This window comes from Anas platyrhynchos, chromosome 4, assembly GCF_047663525.1.
Source record: "Anas platyrhynchos isolate ZD024472 breed Pekin duck chromosome 4, IASCAAS_PekinDuck_T2T, whole genome shotgun sequence".
NCBI classification, from domain to species: domain Eukaryota; kingdom Metazoa; phylum Chordata; class Aves; order Anseriformes; family Anatidae; genus Anas; species Anas platyrhynchos.
Genome location: NC_092590.1, coordinates 31,694,448 through 31,714,203, shown reverse-complemented (window position 1 = coordinate 31,714,203; position 19,756 = coordinate 31,694,448). Strand labels below are relative to the sequence as shown.

The following is a 19,756-nucleotide window of genomic DNA, read 5'->3' as shown; positions in this document are numbered from 1 at the left end:
TGTTTAAAAGGCATGTTTCCATTTTGCCTATAACAAGAGTTTGAGCATAATATTTACTTTAGATTTGTTGAGTATTGTGGCAATAAAATGATCATGGACAATAGATGAATTATGCATAGAACATTATTTAACTAATATTTAGATGAATAATTAGACAATTAGAGGCAGTAAGCAGTCTATATTCAATTTAAACAAAAAAATTGCATATTTTGAAATGCATATTTTATCTCTTCCATTCCAGGAGAACACGGCTACTGCATACACAGTTTTCATTGTTTTTCTTGTTTCACAATACCCTAGCAGATAATTTTATTATAAGAAAATGAGCCTTTTTTTTTTTTTTTTTTTTGCCTGCTTTCATATAAATGCTTAACAAAAAAAGGATCATTAAAGGGTCTAATTTCCTGAACAGTAACTTTGCAGCCATCCATATCTATAATAATTATCTGAAAACACAAATATACTCTACGGATCTTGGAGTATACATGTATATTTCTCAGTTGATCTTTGAATCAAAAACACCAAGTATGTTTTTCTCCTCAGAGAATATTTGATGAGCACCCTCATGGGGTTGTTCACTAAATATAAACCAAGAAAACAAAAGATAAGATCCATAAATATGTTCTCTTTGTATAGTATGCATGCAAGAAGTAAAGAACTCTTTTCCTGACTGCCTTTGATTGCTGTGCCTGATGACTGCACATTATAGCGATTCTCCACATGGCATTTTCATAAAGCCATCTACAGCACAGAAAGCAGGAGTCATAGTCAGTTGACCATCTCAAATACCTCAGCTCAACTCCTCTCATTACAGCGTGTTGCATACTTAACTGAATTTAGCTACGCACTAATTAACACAGAACAAAATATATAGACATTTGACAGGCAGCACTACAGTTTTTGTCTGTAAAATTAACAGCACAGCTTCAGCATGCCTAGAGTTTTGGATGATTTCATTTTGTCTTTGATAGGCAGAGACCCGTGCTTTCTGTTGAACAAACTGCAGTGGGGATCACGTTACATATTTCTGGGCAGTGCTTTTACAGCATCTCCAGAGGGGATTGGAGAAAGACTATTTTAGTGTGCACTGAGCTCATTGAAGTATTTCTTCCCTAAAGTGCTGTTCTCAGTCTAGTTTCCAGAACAGATGAGCATGGGCAGAAGGAAGCCTTTTGCGCCCATACCAGAACTTTTAAAGTATCAGAAGACTCCTAAATCACCCTTGAACACTAACTATTCAGTAACTGTGTGCCTGTGTGATTGGGAAGGAGAGGGGGACATCTGTGGAGATCCTGATTCACAGCAGGTATTGTGTACATGTCAGAGATTCTGATATTAGAAAAACTATGTTATTTAGACTTTAGCTGAACATGACATCTTGCAAATCCTTGCTTTAAAAATACTGTACTTGTGTTATTACTATTTCTGTATGAAATATATGAAGATACTGAGAAACTAATACAGCTAAGAGATGCCAAATCAAGACAGTAAATGACTTCCTTGTTGTTAGATACCAACTCCTAAAGTTCAGTGACAGCTTAAGTAGCATTTACCAACATTTGTACTATGCTTATTGAAAACACCACCTGCAAATTAATCTAATATATAAAAACAAGAGTCAGGCCCTGTAAAAACGTTAATATGTTAACACCCAAATACAGCAATGAATATACTTGATGCACTGCCTGGTTTAAAAGAATACTTCAATTCCATGGTGTTCAAGAGGGCTCAAGTGCATGCTTTCACATATCCCATCTGAAAGGTGCAGAGCTCCTAGCTACAAGCGCTTAGTGACTGTCTAGTCATAAGCTCGGATAGCACAGAAATGATTTCAGACACTAGTAATTTCAGATGTATAACCTAGACATGTTCAGCTGCCCTAGTTTGATTTTACATGTACACTGAAAGCTACTAATACTTCAGACACATCTACACAGAGACATTGCCTGAGATAAGCAGATAAATCAGGCAGCAGGAAGAGTCGGATTGAAGCTCTGCACAGACTGTTTCCAAGATGATAAATTGTTCTGTACCCAGTAATTATTAGTGAAGCTGACATATACAGAGTGGACCCAAGAGGCTTCACCACACAAAACTGCATACAAGCAAGTTAAATAGCTGCAAACTGAATATTATCTATATAGTAAAAAAAAAAAAAAAAAAAAAAAAAAATCTCTTAACCCTAATATGCTTTGCATGAGATGGCATTAACCATAGCGGTGACTAAAAGCAAACAAGAAACCTTTAGTGTTAAAAAAAAAAAAAAGATCTACTAATTAAATACGATAAACATTATGTGTTTTATAGCTGAACTTTCATGTCTGTGCTTGATGGCACTTTTATAGCATAATGAAAATAACAATGATTTTGGTTGGCAGTAGCAAATATCACTGTTGATATTTTCTCTTCAGAAAACAAAACAAGAACAAAAACAACCAGCCTCCAGGAGACTACAGTTTATATTTACTTTGTATGTAGAATTTTATGCAAAAACAAGGGATGTTAAGCAGTGTCCTTACTTGTTTCTGATCATTCTTTTTACACAGCCTAATCACATTCCTTCTACTGGATTCAGTGAAAACAATATTAAGCTGAAATATGCCTTGAAATTTGAAATTACACCAGAAAAATAATTCATGAAATATTAATGCACAGTTTTGTACATCATTCAAAGATCAGAGTGCAAACTCCTACACTTGTAATTGTATACCTACAGCATTTGGCTTTATTTTTCAGTTCTTTCACCTTCGTAATAAGAAAGGTGACATGCCCTGCTAAGCAAGACACAAATATATTCAAATGCTTGATATAAGATAATGATGTGGCTCAGTCAAATCATCACAATAAATAAGACACATGTATTCCTGCACAGCTGAAAAAATGTTTTCAGCTTATTTTCACTTTCTCTCTGTCCAAAGAAAATGCCTCGACTAAGGGCTATGAGGCTCTGCCATCCAAAAGCAGCAACAACAATTGTCTTAGAAAAAAAAAAAATAATGAAAGGTAAGATGTATAATGCTGGGAATTTTAGGCTATTATAGTTAATGGTAATAATGGAGCAGAAAAATCTTTTTCACTCAACTGAGAAACTGAAGAAAATGCCTCATGTGTTCATATCTCCTGTACTTCCCTGTATGGATGGATTATTCTGCTACTAATAACCAGAGCTTTAGAAGCTCCTCTGCAGAGAAACAGGAGATCTGAAGGCCATGGCTCAGAAATACTGTGGAAAATACAGCTTCACTCTTGACTCCAACTCCTCTCTCAGAGCCAGATAAGGATAAGACCACTTGTTCCTGATGACAGCAGACACTGCAGGAGGTGGTCCTGAGACCTGCTGCAGAAGGTATGCAGGTGCTCAGGAGGGAGATAGGCACAGCAAATATGACAGAGACAAGCCAGAATTTGCATCAAACAGCACAGTAGCGTCTAATAATACACCATCAATCAGTCTCCTAACAACATGAAAAGCATTACCATCTTGGATGTAGTGGCAGTACTTGCTGCATATCTTGGTCTCCTACCCCAGCCTCTGCTAGTCAGGCCCTATATCGTCCTTCTGCTTTGTTTGAGTATCTCCAAGGCTGGAGATTCCAGCTTCTCTTCATGGTTCAGCCAACCTCTGCATAATGCTGTAAAGCTTGCTTTAGACCAGAGAGCAACTGAACATTATGTAAGGACTCCAACAATATAAGAGATATGTATATTACCCAATAACTTACAATAGACTTACATTTGCCCTTGTTTGGAAATTGCTCCTCAAAGTCCTTCTTCTACAACTACTTGCAATACTTTATCTTAGCAGATTTTTACACAAGTTCCATGAAACAGTAGCTCAGGGACACTTTCTGCAATGAAACCTCAGGCTAGGTTGGAAAAGGGGAGGGAAATTATTTTACTGAAACCGCAAGAACATCAACCAGACATTTGATGACAAATATCAGTCTCTATGAAATACTTCCTAAAATCAACAGTATTTGAATTCCTTAAATATGCGTCACTTCCATCTGGAAGAACTCTCCTTTCTCAGCTGCAAACATTAAAAAAATATATATACATATACATACATATATATATATGTATATGTATATATATAAAGTTATGCAGTGACAGCATACCCTCCCTTTCCTCCTTACTCCCATCGCTGTTACTCTTCCAGTGCTCATTGCTCAACGCTTCCTTTTTAGGCCCGACAATTAATTTTACAGAAAATTGCCCAGCCATTGCCCTCTGACTGGAACAAGGACAACTGAGCTTCACAGAACGTCAACACCACCACATCTCTCCGAAGTACTGGGAAAAACATTATGCAAAAAGAAAGGACAATTTCCTGTTATTTTTGTACTCTGTAGGTAATACTCCCATTGCCTTAATACCTGTTAAGGTACCAAAAGATATTGAAGTGTTTCTGATACTCTCTTCTATGGGAATTTTTAGCATAGAAGTAGGACTCACTTGCAAAAAGAACATATTGTGCTTAAAAATAAAAAGGAAAACTATTCAAAAGGCTCCGATATTTTTTGAAATACCCTTGAGAACAATTTATATTTCAATCCTGGCATTCTTCTTGTAAATTAGAAGCAAATTCTGTAATCTTTCAGTAAATAAAACTGAATGTTTTTCAGCAAAACTACATCTACATTTTTCTGTGAAAGGAAGACTTTTTACTTTCAAATTGCCATTGAAATTGCATTCTCCTGTGTATCACTCAGCTGCCTTCTTTTCACAAGCATCCAAATAGGGTCTGTATTTATAATGATTGTGTCCTGTGGCTCACTTTACTGGTAGCCTGATTATTCTGTCTAGAACAATAAATCATTTTCATGCCCTTTAAACATCCAGTTTGTGCCACCATTTAAAGTTAAAACATAAAATCTAATAATAATTACAGACAAATAAAACTACTAAATTTTATTGCCTTTTTGAAAGCCACTTTGTATACTACTTAGATGTTAATTAATTTTTCCTCTTTTTGCTGGAATACAGTGTTTATATAGTGTCATCATTGAACATACTAATCAATTATCATTCATGTTCCCTATATCTGGTCCGAGCTATAAATATACTTTACTTACAGGCTGAAAACTGAAAATTAGTTAAATTAAGAGATGACCAGAAAGACCTCAGGCCAGTAACCTAGTTTGGCCCAAGTGAAGTAACACCATTGATACTAGTGAAATTATTGAGATGTAGATTGCTGTAGGACAGCTCATCCTGCACCAGAAGATTGCTCCAGCTACTCTCTTCAAAGCTTGAGGTGAAATGTTGATCCTATGAATCTTGAGCAGCTCCCATCAAACTAAGAAAGCTAGAGGGTTACACAGCACATGTAGGAGTGAAATTGGAGCTAGGTATTAGTCACAGCCCTCTCAAAAGCAGTAACAGGAGTGAATGCCAAATAGGCATGCAAAACTGAGTCTTTGGAAATACCAAAGAACAGTGAGAGCAGTGTGCAAATATATATACTTCAGCAACTTCATATCAGTATTTAACTTTCCCAGTAAGATTTAATTGATAATAAGGACTGCAAAATTAAACTCAGATTTTTCTGCATTTTCAGTTAGAAATATCAATAGTTAAGCAAAGGTCTTTATGAAATAGATAATGAAAAAATCTATCTTAGCCCTTCAAATATGAATAAGAATCCAGCAAGTTTATAACTGTACTAAAATACACCGCTCAATTTTTTCAAATGTACTAAGCAAGAGAAATCAATGTTTGCTCCTGCTGTCTGCCAAATCAGGTTATTTGTTTGGGTTTCACAACCGTACGGATTTAAAAATCCCCCACCACATATGAATACGTAACTAAGGGACTGACTCAATTTCTGATAAAAACAAATGAAAAGGCCTCCATCTACTTAGGTTACTAGTCCTTAGCAAAATTTAAAAGACTGCAGAAACAATAATGTTATACACAATATATTTTCCAGCAAACATTCCTAATTACCAATGCAAAGCAGACTGTTAGCTCATGGTACTCAGCAAATACAGGCACGACTGTCACCAAGGTCTGCATCCAAAGGTCCCTATTGCTCCTGCATTCATTGGGCTACCTTTACTCCTGGAAATGAAGTTCGCCCAGCACTGCCTTGCAGGGCTGCTCTCCCCTCCGACCAGCCACACACAGGAGCACACTATGTACTCTGTCCTCAAGCAGCATCCCAGGAGCCAAACCTGCTGCTCTTCCACCCACCTCTCCCCCAGCCTCCCCATTCCTGCCTGGGGATGCACTGAGGAGCCACCCAGACTTCCAACAGGGACATGGCAGCTCTTTAACACTAAGGGTCAATGCACAGGCATCATTTATGACTTCCGAGTAACTCAGCGATGAACATAGAATATATAAAAAAGAGCTGCTGTATAGCAACTTCGCTATTACAGCTTTATGGTTTCTTGCATGAGCTTCTTATCCCACCAATATTTGTAATATATGCTCAGATCTTCAAACACAATCAGCAGTTCCTTTACTGTGTAAGTTTAACAGTACTTTGTGAATGCCCTGAGACTAAATGCTATCAAATACATAGAAAATGCATCTTGCTGAAGTGTTTTTGTGTTAGGAAGAGATATGAATCTGGTAAGCAGATGGAAAAAAAAAATAAATTGTTGTTATTATGCCTGCCTGTAGTTAAGATATTGTTGCTAAATCTAATTATCTCCATTTATATCTATCTCTTAGCAATGTCAGTTTGTTCAAGAGAGAAGAACAAAGAGAAATGAAGCACATACGCTGAAAGAAATGCAGAAAATCTGTTCTGTCTTCTGCATTTCAAACAGTAAGAAGATCACAGCAATAAATATAAAGAATGTTTACAAAATCCAAGTACGTAGCACACTATGACTGTAAATAGTTAACATATACCACCTGCATTAGTAAAACAGATTTTGTTAGAAGCAAGTTTGTTTTCATGTAAATTTATATATTATTTGTTTTATTTTATATTTGCTTTCCTCTCTCCTCTCCAGTTCTATGGGCTTACCAGCATTACTTCACAAATCTGAAATTAATTTACAAATTAAAGAAGGGAACATACTATTAAGAAGCATAACTATCCATAGACAGTTTCAGCAGAGGTTCAAATTTAGCTGGAGTAAAAGACAGAAAAAGCTAGAAACATGGTGTATGCCCATTATATTTTCATGAACATAAACCAGGACTTCTTAAAACTATTGTCATGTAAGCTCCTCTAAGCTACATTTATTTCAGATTTACTAACATATTTATCAGGTTCCAGTGTTGCAGATTGAATGACTTCTCCAAATGACAGTGAGAAATGATCTCTAATCTCTCTAAATTAGTAACAATGCTAATAGGTTAAGTATATTTATGTTAAGTACTTCACTACAATACTGTTACTTCTCTGTTATGTCACTTCAGTGTGCCATTCCAGTCTCTGGAGAAGTTATTGAGAGTTAAGATGTCATACGACTAACATTTTTGCTGCATACAGTTACTGCAGGGAAAAAAAAAACAACTTTTTTTTTTTTTGTACTGCATACAAAAAAGTGCTTTGCGGTATTTTTGGGGGGAGGTCACACAATATGGACATTAGAGTCCTGTTCTTAGGCAAAACAAACAAACATCAGCAGCACAACAGCTAGTGCATACAAGCTCATTGAAATGTCACTCACTGAGTACCACAGCAGTACCACAGAAGAGTCAAAAGTCCAGGAACAAACAGTACAGGACAGAGTTGTGAAGTGCTATTTATCTATATATGTCTGGATTTGTGTGGCTTTAAATTCAGATTTTATTGCTAAGGCAATGATGACCTTGGCAAATCTTGGAAAATCTGGTGTTCAAATATCGCTTTTTCTTATCGGTTAAAAGGAACGTAAGAACATTGCTTTACATAGCAATTGTATAAATGTACGATGCAACTGTTTGTATTCTATTTCACTAAGCACCATTTTAATGATTCACTTGGACTATTCTTGCTTACATCATTCCACAATTTAGAATTTTGTGTAGCTCCAAAAGACCAGGAAGATGGAGGAGAGAGGAAGGGAGAGAAGGGAGGAGAGAGAGAGATAGAAAAAATACATTATTCAGGAAATATATAACTAAAAGAATGAATTAAAAATAGAACGTAAATCACTAATTTCATATAAGAATATGTGCACAGCTAGTTCTCTGAACACTGTATGTCAGTAAATGAATATCCACTGTGTTCAGATCAACAACTGAAGTTTTATAGACTGCTAGGCTGACAGAGGTCAAGTAGACCTCAGCATGTGGGGAGATTCTACGGTTCTGGCTGCAACACATCCTGGAAAAAATGAAAATATGACCGAAGAATGAATCAATAACCTACTCAGCAAGCCAGCCCATGACTCAGCCACTTGTAATAAAGCAATGTGCACAGAAGCAAAAGAAAATTAAATGCAGATCCTTACTTCACTAATTCCCAGCCAAGCTGCACTGGCAGCCTTCCTCCTCATAAAGCACGGAGCACCATTTTTTCATGCTCCACTGAACATGCACGATTTTTTTTTAATTTTTCTTTTTTTTTTTAAGAAAAAAGTGTAAAACAATAAAAGCAAAATATAAAAAAAAAAATGCAAACTCTTTAATAAATGTTATTTTGTCATTTTGGGTTTACAACAACAACTTTGATTTAGAATCAAATCCACTATGCATATAACCCAAAGAAATGAGTCATTAACCTTAGGGAGTTGGAAAACTCCTTTCCAACTCCTTAGGGAGTTGGAAAACTCCCTAAAATGGGACAAGGAGCTCCTTATGAATCTGTTTTAAAGTTCTGAAGGCACTGAGCTTCTTCTCAGCCACTCAACTCAACTAGATTATTATAAGAAGTGTAGAAATATACAGCATGAGTCATGTGATTTATATACTGTTGTAAAAATTATAAATAAACAAGGTAGTTTGGCTAATGAAGAACCTTTTGGAAGTAACACAAGTTCAAAAGCTCTTTAAAAAGTAATAGAGCACTGCTGTAAATACAACTGCTTCTTCCTTTACTTAATTTGGGTTTTGAAAAATAATTACATCTTAAAATGCTCATGTAGTTAGAACATACAAGAACTTATCAATTTTAGTTTTATCAAGATACTCATAATTCAAGCTGATAATTCATCTTGAGCTATGTGTTAGCAGAGCCAAGTATAGTGTTTACAAAAATGCCTGTATATATTTTTCTCTGTTTACGTAAGCATCTTGTAAGAATGCTGTAAAAATAGAATAGCATGACAGGAATTGTTTGTTAGATTCAACCGTTTGGTATAAAGTGAAGAAAGTGGCGCTGATCAGCCTAAACAATAAGAATAGAAAGAGTACTTTTAAGATACTCTTGAAAGTTATTCACAATAAAGAATGAGAGCATTTATCAGGTGACACATAAGCTTATTCTTGCTAGTCTTTAGACTGTATAGCATTTTGACATTTCAACTGGAGATGGTCAGTATTTAAAAATTATGCCTCTACTGCAATAAATCTTACAACATTTTGTTTTAATTTGAGTTACATATTAGGGTTAAAACCAACTTACTTATGAAGAGTACATGAAAGTTTAATTAAAGACCACTAAATTATTCATATTTAATGAAATTGCTAGGAATTCTGCAGAAAAGTTCAACAACATATATCATATTATTACACTAATGAACTTGTTCTTTCTAGTTAATGAATAAAAGTTCATAAGGATTCATATAAACTTCTTAAAGGTCGATGTATCTTCAGATGTATTACAAAAAGCACACTTAAATATGTTCGCAAGTCTTAAAATATATATGTGTGAACTTTAAAAAATATTCATGAAAGCAACATAATGAACAAATTTTTCACTTTTTGGTGGGAAACTGGACAGATGTGGAACAATAATTAAGACTATTTTCAGAAATGGGCTTGGAAAAAATGTAATATGTAAGAAGATATTAACATCAGGAGGTACAAATGAACTAGAAAGAACCATTAAAGAGGAAGGTAATTGATCATGGAAATTTAAATTATCCCATAACTGAATAGGAAAAAACAAACACACATTTTCTATTCATATATTTCTGAATAGGAATGATACAACCTCTTGGCCTACATCATTACAAATACTCTAAATAAAATGGAAACAGTGGATATACTTCATCTTTCAAACAATTTCTACTAGATACATTGATTGTCTTCCTAAATATGATTGAAATAGAAAGCAAACATTAGTAGCAGTTCAAATGAGGTTAGTGTTTGTTTCTGTGATGGACCTGCATTAGCAGGATTTATCCTATGTTATAAATAAATCTAAACTATGTGAAGAAAGGAAACAATTACGCAAACAGCGTTACACACATAGTGCATTTGAACCCACAATAACTTTTGGCTGTGGTTTTCACTGTGAAGTATTATTTGCCTGTAAGATTACTCCTTCATGGGTTTTATTCCTCCAGAATCTCTCTGGTATATGGCCAGAATTGCAGTTAAAATAAATTAAAAAAAAAAAAAAAAAAAAAAAAAAAAAAAACCACTCAATCCTCTCATTAGTTTGTTACGAGGCTTAACAAGCAAACAAGGCATGGACAAAAATCATAAGCAAGGAAAACTACTGGGATGAGACTGTACTTTGCTCATATTTTTCCCCACATATAATTTGCGTAATTACAACCTATTGAGATGCTGAATGACCACACACATGCGAGACCTTTTTTTTTTCCTGTCTCATGTGAAGACCTTTCCCAAAAACAAGTGTCAGTATCATTTAAGCACAAAAAAAAAAAAAAAAATCAGAAATACTTTTGATGCCCATAAATATATATTTTACATCCCACTACTTATTGAAGCACATATCTTGCGCTGAACTCATGGTTAAACCCATATCACTAACATCAACACATGGCTACACCCCCACATACTGTCTTCCAAAAGACCTACTTTGCCTTAGTGTAAAAGTTCAGGAAGAGATAAGGTCTTTGTAAAGTTTTCCATTAACCTCAAGGTGCTGGAGGACAGAGAGCATTTTCCTGAAGCACCACACCACATTCAGAGCTTGCACGTTTTCCTGGACAAAGGCTGCCTGCCACTGTTGAAGACAAAGTATCTGCCTCAGGGAAAGTTTTGTTCAGATGCTGTATGGTCACTCTCATCTAACAATACACATTGTTCCTCCTCAAACACAAAACACAGATGGGCACACCAGAAAACTCATACATCAACTAGCCAGACACTGCTTTAGATAAAAAAGCTGTTGACAAACTGTACCCATAAACAATCTTTTTGTCAGAGGAATAGGGCCGGATCTGCCAGCCCCACAGAGGCAAGGCCACCACAGCTCCCCACACCCAGAGCGGACCAAGAGTGAGGCTAAGCACATGTTCCCAGTATGCACACAAGCACACAGCACTTTTATACAACACAAATATACACATATGTCCCCACAGAGCACCTGCACAAACACTGACAATTTAATAATGGGATAGGATAGACTGCACTGATCAGGCACAGTAATGGCCTGACAAGCATGCCAACCAGCAAATAAGTTACATGTAACTGGTCCTTTTCACCCCCCTTTTCCCTTCCATTTTCCCCATAACTGTTCCTCCCCAAATCACCTCAGTCCTCCCCGTTCCCTGCCTCTGGTTCCTCCCCTAAATATACTGTAGTGATCCCTGTGTGATCCCCTACATCCCACAGGCCCCATACCCCTTGGCACAAACCTGCCACTGGCTCATCATGATGGGTTTCACATTGGGGAGCTAGGGCTGTCCTGGGAGGGTACCAAGCATGACATCCCCTCCTCTGAGCCCTTCATTTGGGTTCCTGTCCCTCAGCGTGCCCCTGTGCTCCTATGGCTGCGTGGTGATGGGCCTTTGGCAGGCCAAAGGTCCCTGGGATGGGCATGGGCATATTTTGTCTCCCCAGCCTGCCAGCATCTCTGCTCCTTTGTTGGGCTGCAGATGGGCTTTTGTCACTCTCACCTAATACTCTGCATCTATTTTCCTTAATTAAAATTCCGAAAAGAAACAAACAAATTTGCACACCTACTCTAAGTCCTCAGCATTTACTAGAAAAATTATGATGCAGAATCAATTCCTTAAAGATGTTAAGCACAAACCATGTGTTGAAACCATCTATGAGAAGGCAACGCAGATATCTCCTCTTCCTGCCCAGCTGAAGGGCAGAATAAATCCACGTGACTTGCCTGCAGCACCTTAGCAAGCCTTGCTAATTGCCTTATTAGGTTTCTGCATGTAAACCAATACTTTTTGTCCATTTAGACATTTTTTTTTCCACTTCTCCATGCACAAAGTTCACCAATATAAGTTTCATTTGCAAGAGTGGGGGAGTAAAACGAAGTGTTCTTTTTCCTGACCTTTTTTGACCAGTCAGCTTAATGTTTTATTTAACCTATCCACCTTCAGCCATGAAAGATCTTTTCCAACAAGTCAGTGGAAGCATAACTTCTTAACTGAATGTCTTCTTCAAAAGTATTGATAAAATATGCAAGAGTACGCTGCATTTTATCACCTCAGTTACAAACATGTACGCTGCGTGTTCAAGTCTCAGCAAGCAGGGATGCTCAGTTCTGTTCTGACAACTCTCGTCAAAATGTTTTGTAGCTCAATACAAATAAATAAAATCAGTAGTTTTTATGTAAAATGTTAGTCTGAACCTGAGTTGATACAAATATCATTTGATATTTGTAGTTTCAGAGGAAATGGTAACATGGCATAAGAATGAGAGGCTCTCAAGCCTATCCCTCATTCGCCATGTCAGGAAAGTTAAATCCCTTCTCTATTTTAAAAACATCACAACTGGCTGTGTCTGCCCTTCCCATGCCACAGCGTGTGGTTTGCAGCTGCTGACTGTCATGATTGCTGCAGATAGGGAAAGAGGAGAAATACAGAGGGAAAGAGGAAAATTGTAGTGCATGGTTGCATAGATCATCTTTAAATGAAAATGAATTAGTCATGATTTCCTCTAAATGCCAGCACTTCTGAATTTCTGACACTACTTTTCCACAATCTGCTTTGTTTCAAAGCCAAAATAACTGTCATTACAGGGAATGAGAAGTGCATAAATAAAAATACTGTTGCCAGGAACATGGGACTTTGAAAACACTCATCAAATATGTGGCTGTTTAAGAGAGCTATTGTATGTGACTCCTTGGGATACTAGACCAGCTTGATACCTCTGATTGCCTAGTCTGATGTGAACATTTCTTAAGCCAACATTTATTTGGACTAAAGTGAAAGAAAATATTTTTTTAAAGCCTCATATTTGGGTAGAAACAAATTCAGACTTAACAGGGTCTGAATGAGGAAAAATTGAGAAGCATGATGAGCATCGGCTTTTAGACAGGACGGACAGGAAAAAAAACATGTTACCATCAGGCCACAACAAAACCGTAAGTTGGAGGACACATGAATCTACAACCATGAAAAAGGAGAAGGATATTCCACTTTAAAATACTCATGTGCAATATGAGCATACATATATTAATTCTGAGTACTGTAATGTCTAGAAAGTTTATGTTTTACTGTTTCTATTTCTTGCTGGAATCTGATAAGCATTTGGAATTTCAGATACATAAGAGAAAGAATAAACGTTTGTACATGTCCTCACGATTCCTTCAAAACTATCTTAATAAGCTACAGTCAACATTTTTTTTGTCTCTCAAACTGTAGGTAGTGGAAATTCTGTGTATAATAGTATAGTTACATTTTCCTAAGGTATCTGTAACAATTTTGTGCCCTGAAATTCAGTTAAAAATTTAGTCTAAACTTATGCCATTTTAATAGATAATGTCTCTTTCGATAAAAGAAAAAAAAAAAAAACACCACTACAAAACAGCTACAGCTTATATGACAAATCAATTCTGTAAATACAGAGGCACTTCACTAAGTTATCAAATAAGACATTATAAGAAGCAGGGAAAGTTTTAAAACCTAGCACTCAAAAGCCAGACAATTTTCATATTCAAGGATGATTAATAGAAAAAAATAGTATTATTAGCAATGAAAACAATATTAAAAAATAATAACCAGTGCTTACACATTACCTCAGAATTATAAAACTTTCAACAGCAAAACTATCTTTTAAGTTTTTCTTTTTTTTTTTTTTTTTTTAATGCTCAGGTTACATGCTTTTAATTTTCCTGCATGTTTCCTTCAGCAATAAAGCCTTTAAGTCTTTTTCATCTAATTATAGAAAGTAGACAGATAATTCAATGGTTATATTAGCTTTTTTGTACTGTGCAGCTAAAACACTGAAAGCTTTTTATAGATGAAAAAAATTAACACAAAGATTATTTTTAAAGTCGCAAACAAATCTATAATATTTACCTGTTCTCAAGAAACAGCAAAAGCCTGTTTTGCACTCACAAACTGTACAGCTGCCAGCAAGCTGAAAAACACTTTTAAAATCTTGTTGATTCTTTGGGAAGACATTGGGGATAGGAAAAAAGTGCATGTTGTGCAATGGGAGGAGCTGCTATCTTAATTGGACTAAGGCCATGGGGAGGAGCCGCAGGTGCCTGTAGAAGTAATTAGCAAATTTCAAACCCATCAGGGACTGCTCTGACACCTGTGCTAACCCTCTGCCCACATCATCTCTAGAAGAGAGGATAGTCTCCTTCCATGAATCCTACGTGTGGCATATACGTCTCAGGTACCAGCACAAGGCAGAGAAGCTCTGAATGTTATTTATTCATATTTCTCCCTAGGGGCCACCAGAAAGGAGTACTGGCTAATTCAAACTTCTTCAGATATTCAAATGCAGAAAGGAAATCAAAAGTACAAATACAACTGAATAAAATTGCCATACTTCGTTGTACCAAGCATGATGCTTTTCCCAGATGTTTTTAGGGAATAAAAACACTTAGTTATTTGTGTTGCAAAACAACGTTGATTATATGCTAGTATTGTTACCATAACAAATAGACATGCATAACAAGTAGTTCTGAAAGCACTGTATTTATCTATCTGTACATCTCCTGACAGCCTCTCAGTAGAGTCAGCTACTCGATGACACTGGGACAAGGAGCATACATATGAATAGGCTGAACTAATAAAACGTTAATGTTACATTATCAGGAAATTGCAGCTTGACCACTGTAAAAAATAAAATGTGATCGTAACGGGATACCACTAGTACAAGCACAAGGCGATAACAGAGGCCAGGAAGGTACAAACAGAAATCCAGAAGGGTCAGTCAGTTGTTGCTGAAGGGATGCAGCCTTGGGAGGCAGGGAAAACTGACTTTTCACACAACAGAAAGAACAGAAAAAAAGGGCAGCTATCTCTTATAGATGAAAGATCCCATAGATAGCTCAGACAGCATGGAATTTGCAGACCACTGAAGAAGGAGCAAGTAAACAGATTGTGATATAAAAAAAAAAAAAATAATATATATATAATGCCAGCTGCACCCGAGTGAGGAGGAAGAACCATTATATATCTCTAGCCCAGAACTCCCCGTATCCACCTTCCCGCTTAACTAAACAGACTAACAATCAATTACTGCCTGAGTAGGTAAAGCATTTACCTACTCATGAGCATTTCTTTAGCCCACAGAAACTGCCCAGGATTTTCTCATTCATACCCCATCCTAGAGACTTGGTTGCAACATTTGTCCTTCCTGCAGCATAGAACCACATCAAACTGCAAGACAGATAAGCCAAAATTTATAAAGCTGCACTTCACTACCACTTTTTCAACTTCTCTAAGCGCCCTCCCATTTTCAGGGATGTTATGTTCAACTACAGCTAATCTGTAGAAAGATACAGCTGCTTCTGTGCTCAGGACAAGTACCACTTTTTTGGTTACCATTGTAGAATCATCCACATAAAGTCACTTATTTGTTGCAAGAGAGCTCACATTATCCTTCCACTGCACATATGGATTTCTTCTATTTTTGCATTATCTTATACACATTTTTCTCGATTGTGTTTTTCTTGCAGTACTGATTTTTTTGTCTATCTAACTCTGTTGAAGTATCTACCATAGCTTTCCTAATTGTATTTTAAGAGAAAGCTGCTTTCAGAATGGCTCTGTTTAGTTTGGGAAGTGATTCTCCAATGGCACATCTCACAGTAGCAAATGCTGAACAGCTGGAAACTACCTAATTAGAAAAGGAAAGAAAAAGGAAAGAGGATGTTTGAGATGAATAATAATCACATCCATCACACTCAGATTTTTTCTTATTTATGTAGAAAACACCTGTGTCTCATTGGCACTGAAAATAATTGTAGGATGAGACACTAGGTTGGCCTTATATCATATTTCTCCTTCTGTGATCTTTAAATAGCTTTTGCATGTTGCTTTAATTATATAGGTAGATTTGTTTACTGAAGCATTCATGTTAAAACTCATTTCATGGAAAGGAGCAAATTACATTTTTAATTATGTTTCTTTGGGAGGGCTACATAGTTAAGATGATTTGCTATCTTCTGATCTCCACAGACCTTCTACAAAAGATTATCTTGGTAACTCAATGCTAAACACAGTTGCACAAAGTTTCATATAGTAAATACGCATGCATTTTTAGAGGGATAGCAGTGTATCAGGGTTTTCAAAGAGGCCTGCTTACCTACATTTTTGGATCACAAAATGTTTATAAATAGGGCCCCAGAGGACACTAAAATTTATAGTGAAAGGTTCCTATTAATTTTGAAGAAATGAAGTCAGGTAGTACTATGCACATGCATAACATGAAAGAAGTAGAAAAATAGAAACACTACATTCCTTGGTGTTTTATGTGGGTTTGTTAGCATCTGAAATTCAGATGATTGCAAAATAAAAATTGCCATCTGAGTCTATGTAAATAGCTCAGATCTAAGCCACAAAATCAGAAAATCCACAATAAATTTTTTTAAAAATCATTTTTTATTTTGAAAAACAAGCAAAATTTTAAGCAAATCTCATTGCATTCTTATCACAGAAGTCTTTTGATTGGATTTTCCAATGTTACAACTCCATGAAAAATGGCTGGGAGCAGTTATAATCTTGAAATTACCCAACTCAGCTTTCTGTCATTCTGAACTCAGATATCACCTTCCTCAAATAACAAAATTGAGATCGTTTCCAAATTAAAATTAATCATATACATTCATTGCTAATAACTGTTTCAAATAAGCTAGTTAGCTAGGAGCCAACTATTCTCATAATAGATTTAAAGTATGAGCTACCCAAAAGCAGCTAAGCGAAATAGACACCACACTGAAAATTGAACTGTAGCAAATAAACAGAGAAAGGAGATGAGATACAGTTTGGTACAACAAAAGGCTCTTTTTCAGGCTTAGTTGCTAGTTTGAATGGTCAGATATGTCACACATTTTAAATCTCCACTTATCTCCTGATATGGTGATAATCCGGGCGCATGAGGAAGGGTGTTCACTTTATAATGTACACTGCAACGTTTTATAAATAAAATTCAAAATAAGTGAGTTCAATACTTGACTCTTTATCAGAAATCTAGTACATGGAACTTTTCACAGGTACCTCTCTGTAAATTTTAATTAAAATTTTCTGCCATATTCATATTCCATGCTACAATGACTAGTATTATTTCTTAATGTCAGCAAATAAAATAAAATAAAATAAAAATTATATATATATATGTCTCAGTTTAGGGGATTTTTTTCTGCTTTTTTTTTTTCTTCCAGATTTTTGTGTCCTCAAACTGTTCTGTAGAATTTTGTTCTGCTTTTACCAGAAACTCATGCAATTCAATTGACATAATGCTGTTTCCTCTGCACTTCAAGTTTTTGACTAAATCCACAAGGATATAATCAGGTAATTACTAATTCCCTTGATTTCCTAGGACAGCTACCATTCAAATTTAATTTTTACTTTTGCTAGGTGAACATGCTTGTCCTCATCAAAATCCACAATTTCTTGTAGCAACTTCATTCTACATCCCTTACTAGTCAAGGCAAATATTTTATGTTGTTTAGGATGTACAGCATAAATACTATGGCTTGGAGAACTTAGTTGTTTAAAATGAGTGTATTTCTCAAATCTGAATTGTACATCTTTTTAACCATTTCTACTCTAAACAAGATTAAAAATAAAATTTACTCTAGCAAAAAGTGAAGTGAAAGAGCTGGAGTAATGTATCAACACATCTGTCAATTATTACCAAGCACTGATTTCAATAAAGCAAGCCACTAAGTATGTCAGAGATGATTATAAAATGTTTGTGTTGCATATGACTTTGTGGGGCTCCTGTCTGACTTCTTAACTTTTTTGGGAGTGAAAAAAAAATAAAAAAAATAAAAACAGTAAACTCAGTCTAACATTACTCTGCTGTTCCTTAAAGGTCAAAGAAGAAAATAATTTTAAAGAAACGTTGATGCTGACCACAATAGTTGTAGGCTTCACTTCCAGCTTAATTATACTCTGAAAAATACTGCTCAGCTTCACACTGGAACAAACACAGCTGCCACTGTTTTAATTCGACACAGTGGGCAGGTGTATTTTTCCCTCCTACAAAAGCCTGCAATCACATCTCCCTGATACTTGACTTTTTTTTTTTTTTTTTTTTTTAAGCCAACTTGTTGCTCACCTACTGTTTATGAACTCCAAGCTGGTAGCTGTTGAAAGGCCACCTGCAATAAATGCATCTTTCATAGTTTCACATTAAGTATTACACAAAATATTCAATAAAACTTTTTGCCCTTGAATCTTGGTGGTGGTAACTGAAAGACGGGTGCCAGATTTCATTGGCGTTGTGCTAGCATACATCAACAGTTAAATCCAAGTTAGGGTTCAGGCTGCTAACAACCTTTAGATAAACCCCAAATTGAATTCACAAACACCTTTTCAGCATTTGTCTTCCAATCTGGAGGCACTTCGCAAAATGGTTTCTTACTCAGCTCAGAAAAGTTCTAGGTGTTTAATATTTGTTTCTTTGCATAACTACAGCCTTTGGAGTTTGAGCAGTCAGGAAAAATTGTCAACTCTGTAGGATACAGAACATAGGCACAGTAACCAAATCCTCATAGGAGTCCCAATACTTAAAATGCAAAAAGCCATAATCAACAGCTCATATGGGAAATCAGATGGGACTGGCTTCCAGCTTTCTGCTGAAGACCAAAGAAATACTCATTACTGGGACACAGTATCTTTTCCCCTACTTCTAGGGCTAGATTTAAAAAAAAAAAAAAAAAAAAAAACACCTGGAACTCCAGATTGCTCTGACAGTCAAAACCTTGGGTTTGAATTCCACATTAAGCTCGTCACAAATGTTACACCATACAGTAAGTTTTGATGATAGTTCTTGAGAGTTTACACTACAAATTGTCAGTATGTAAATGACTTATAGAAGTAGTAGCAAAAAAGACTGGAGTAAAACAAGATAACTGCAATACAAGCCCACAAGTTCAAAGGAATAGATAACCAACTTGAATAGAGACCTTCAAGATGGATTTACTTAGATACCAAAGAGAATTTTCAGAATTCTCAGAACCATCTGAAACATGTGATTTCTATTGAATTCACTGGGAGTTCAGCACTTGACCATCTGAGTCTAAGTTTCCAGTGTAAAATTAATAATAGTATAAGTGAACTTCTTTAGAGATGTTATTACAAGATGTCAGAGATTGTTATACTCATCTGACCATAAGAAACTGTTCTGCAATACATAAAATGGAAAATAAAACAACAGCATGGCTTTTACTGACATTTCAACATCTTCCAAGAAGCGCAAAAAATATTTTAAAAACTTTATGGGTTTTGTGGAAGGTGGATTTTTCAAAGAACAATAGACACAAGAACTGTGTAATGTGAAATTGTTCCATTTATCTGAATTC

General features: G+C 35.9%; 1 protein-coding gene across 7 annotated transcripts in view; it reads right to left on the bottom strand.

The window, feature by feature from the left end:
* Window positions 1-19,756, bottom strand: part of FSTL5 (follistatin like 5) — a 407,458-nt gene that overhangs the window by 315,769 nt on the left and 71,933 nt on the right. Inside the window, exon 1 of one of the 7 annotated variants that reach the window (XM_013096666.5) lies at window positions 14,289-14,430. The exons of 3 other annotated variants lie outside the window; for them this stretch is intronic. Coding sequence is in view for 3 of the 4 variants with exons in the window: in XM_005016565.6 (XP_005016622.4) it covers window positions 3,478-3,509 (32 nt within the window). In the remaining variant the exon portion in view is untranslated. Of the gene's footprint in view, window positions 1-3,477; window positions 3,648-3,733; window positions 3,862-14,288; window positions 14,431-19,756 lie in introns of those variants that run through there. 3 more of the 7 variants (XM_072037349.1, XM_013096663.5, XM_005016565.6) reach the window with 3 other exon arrangements.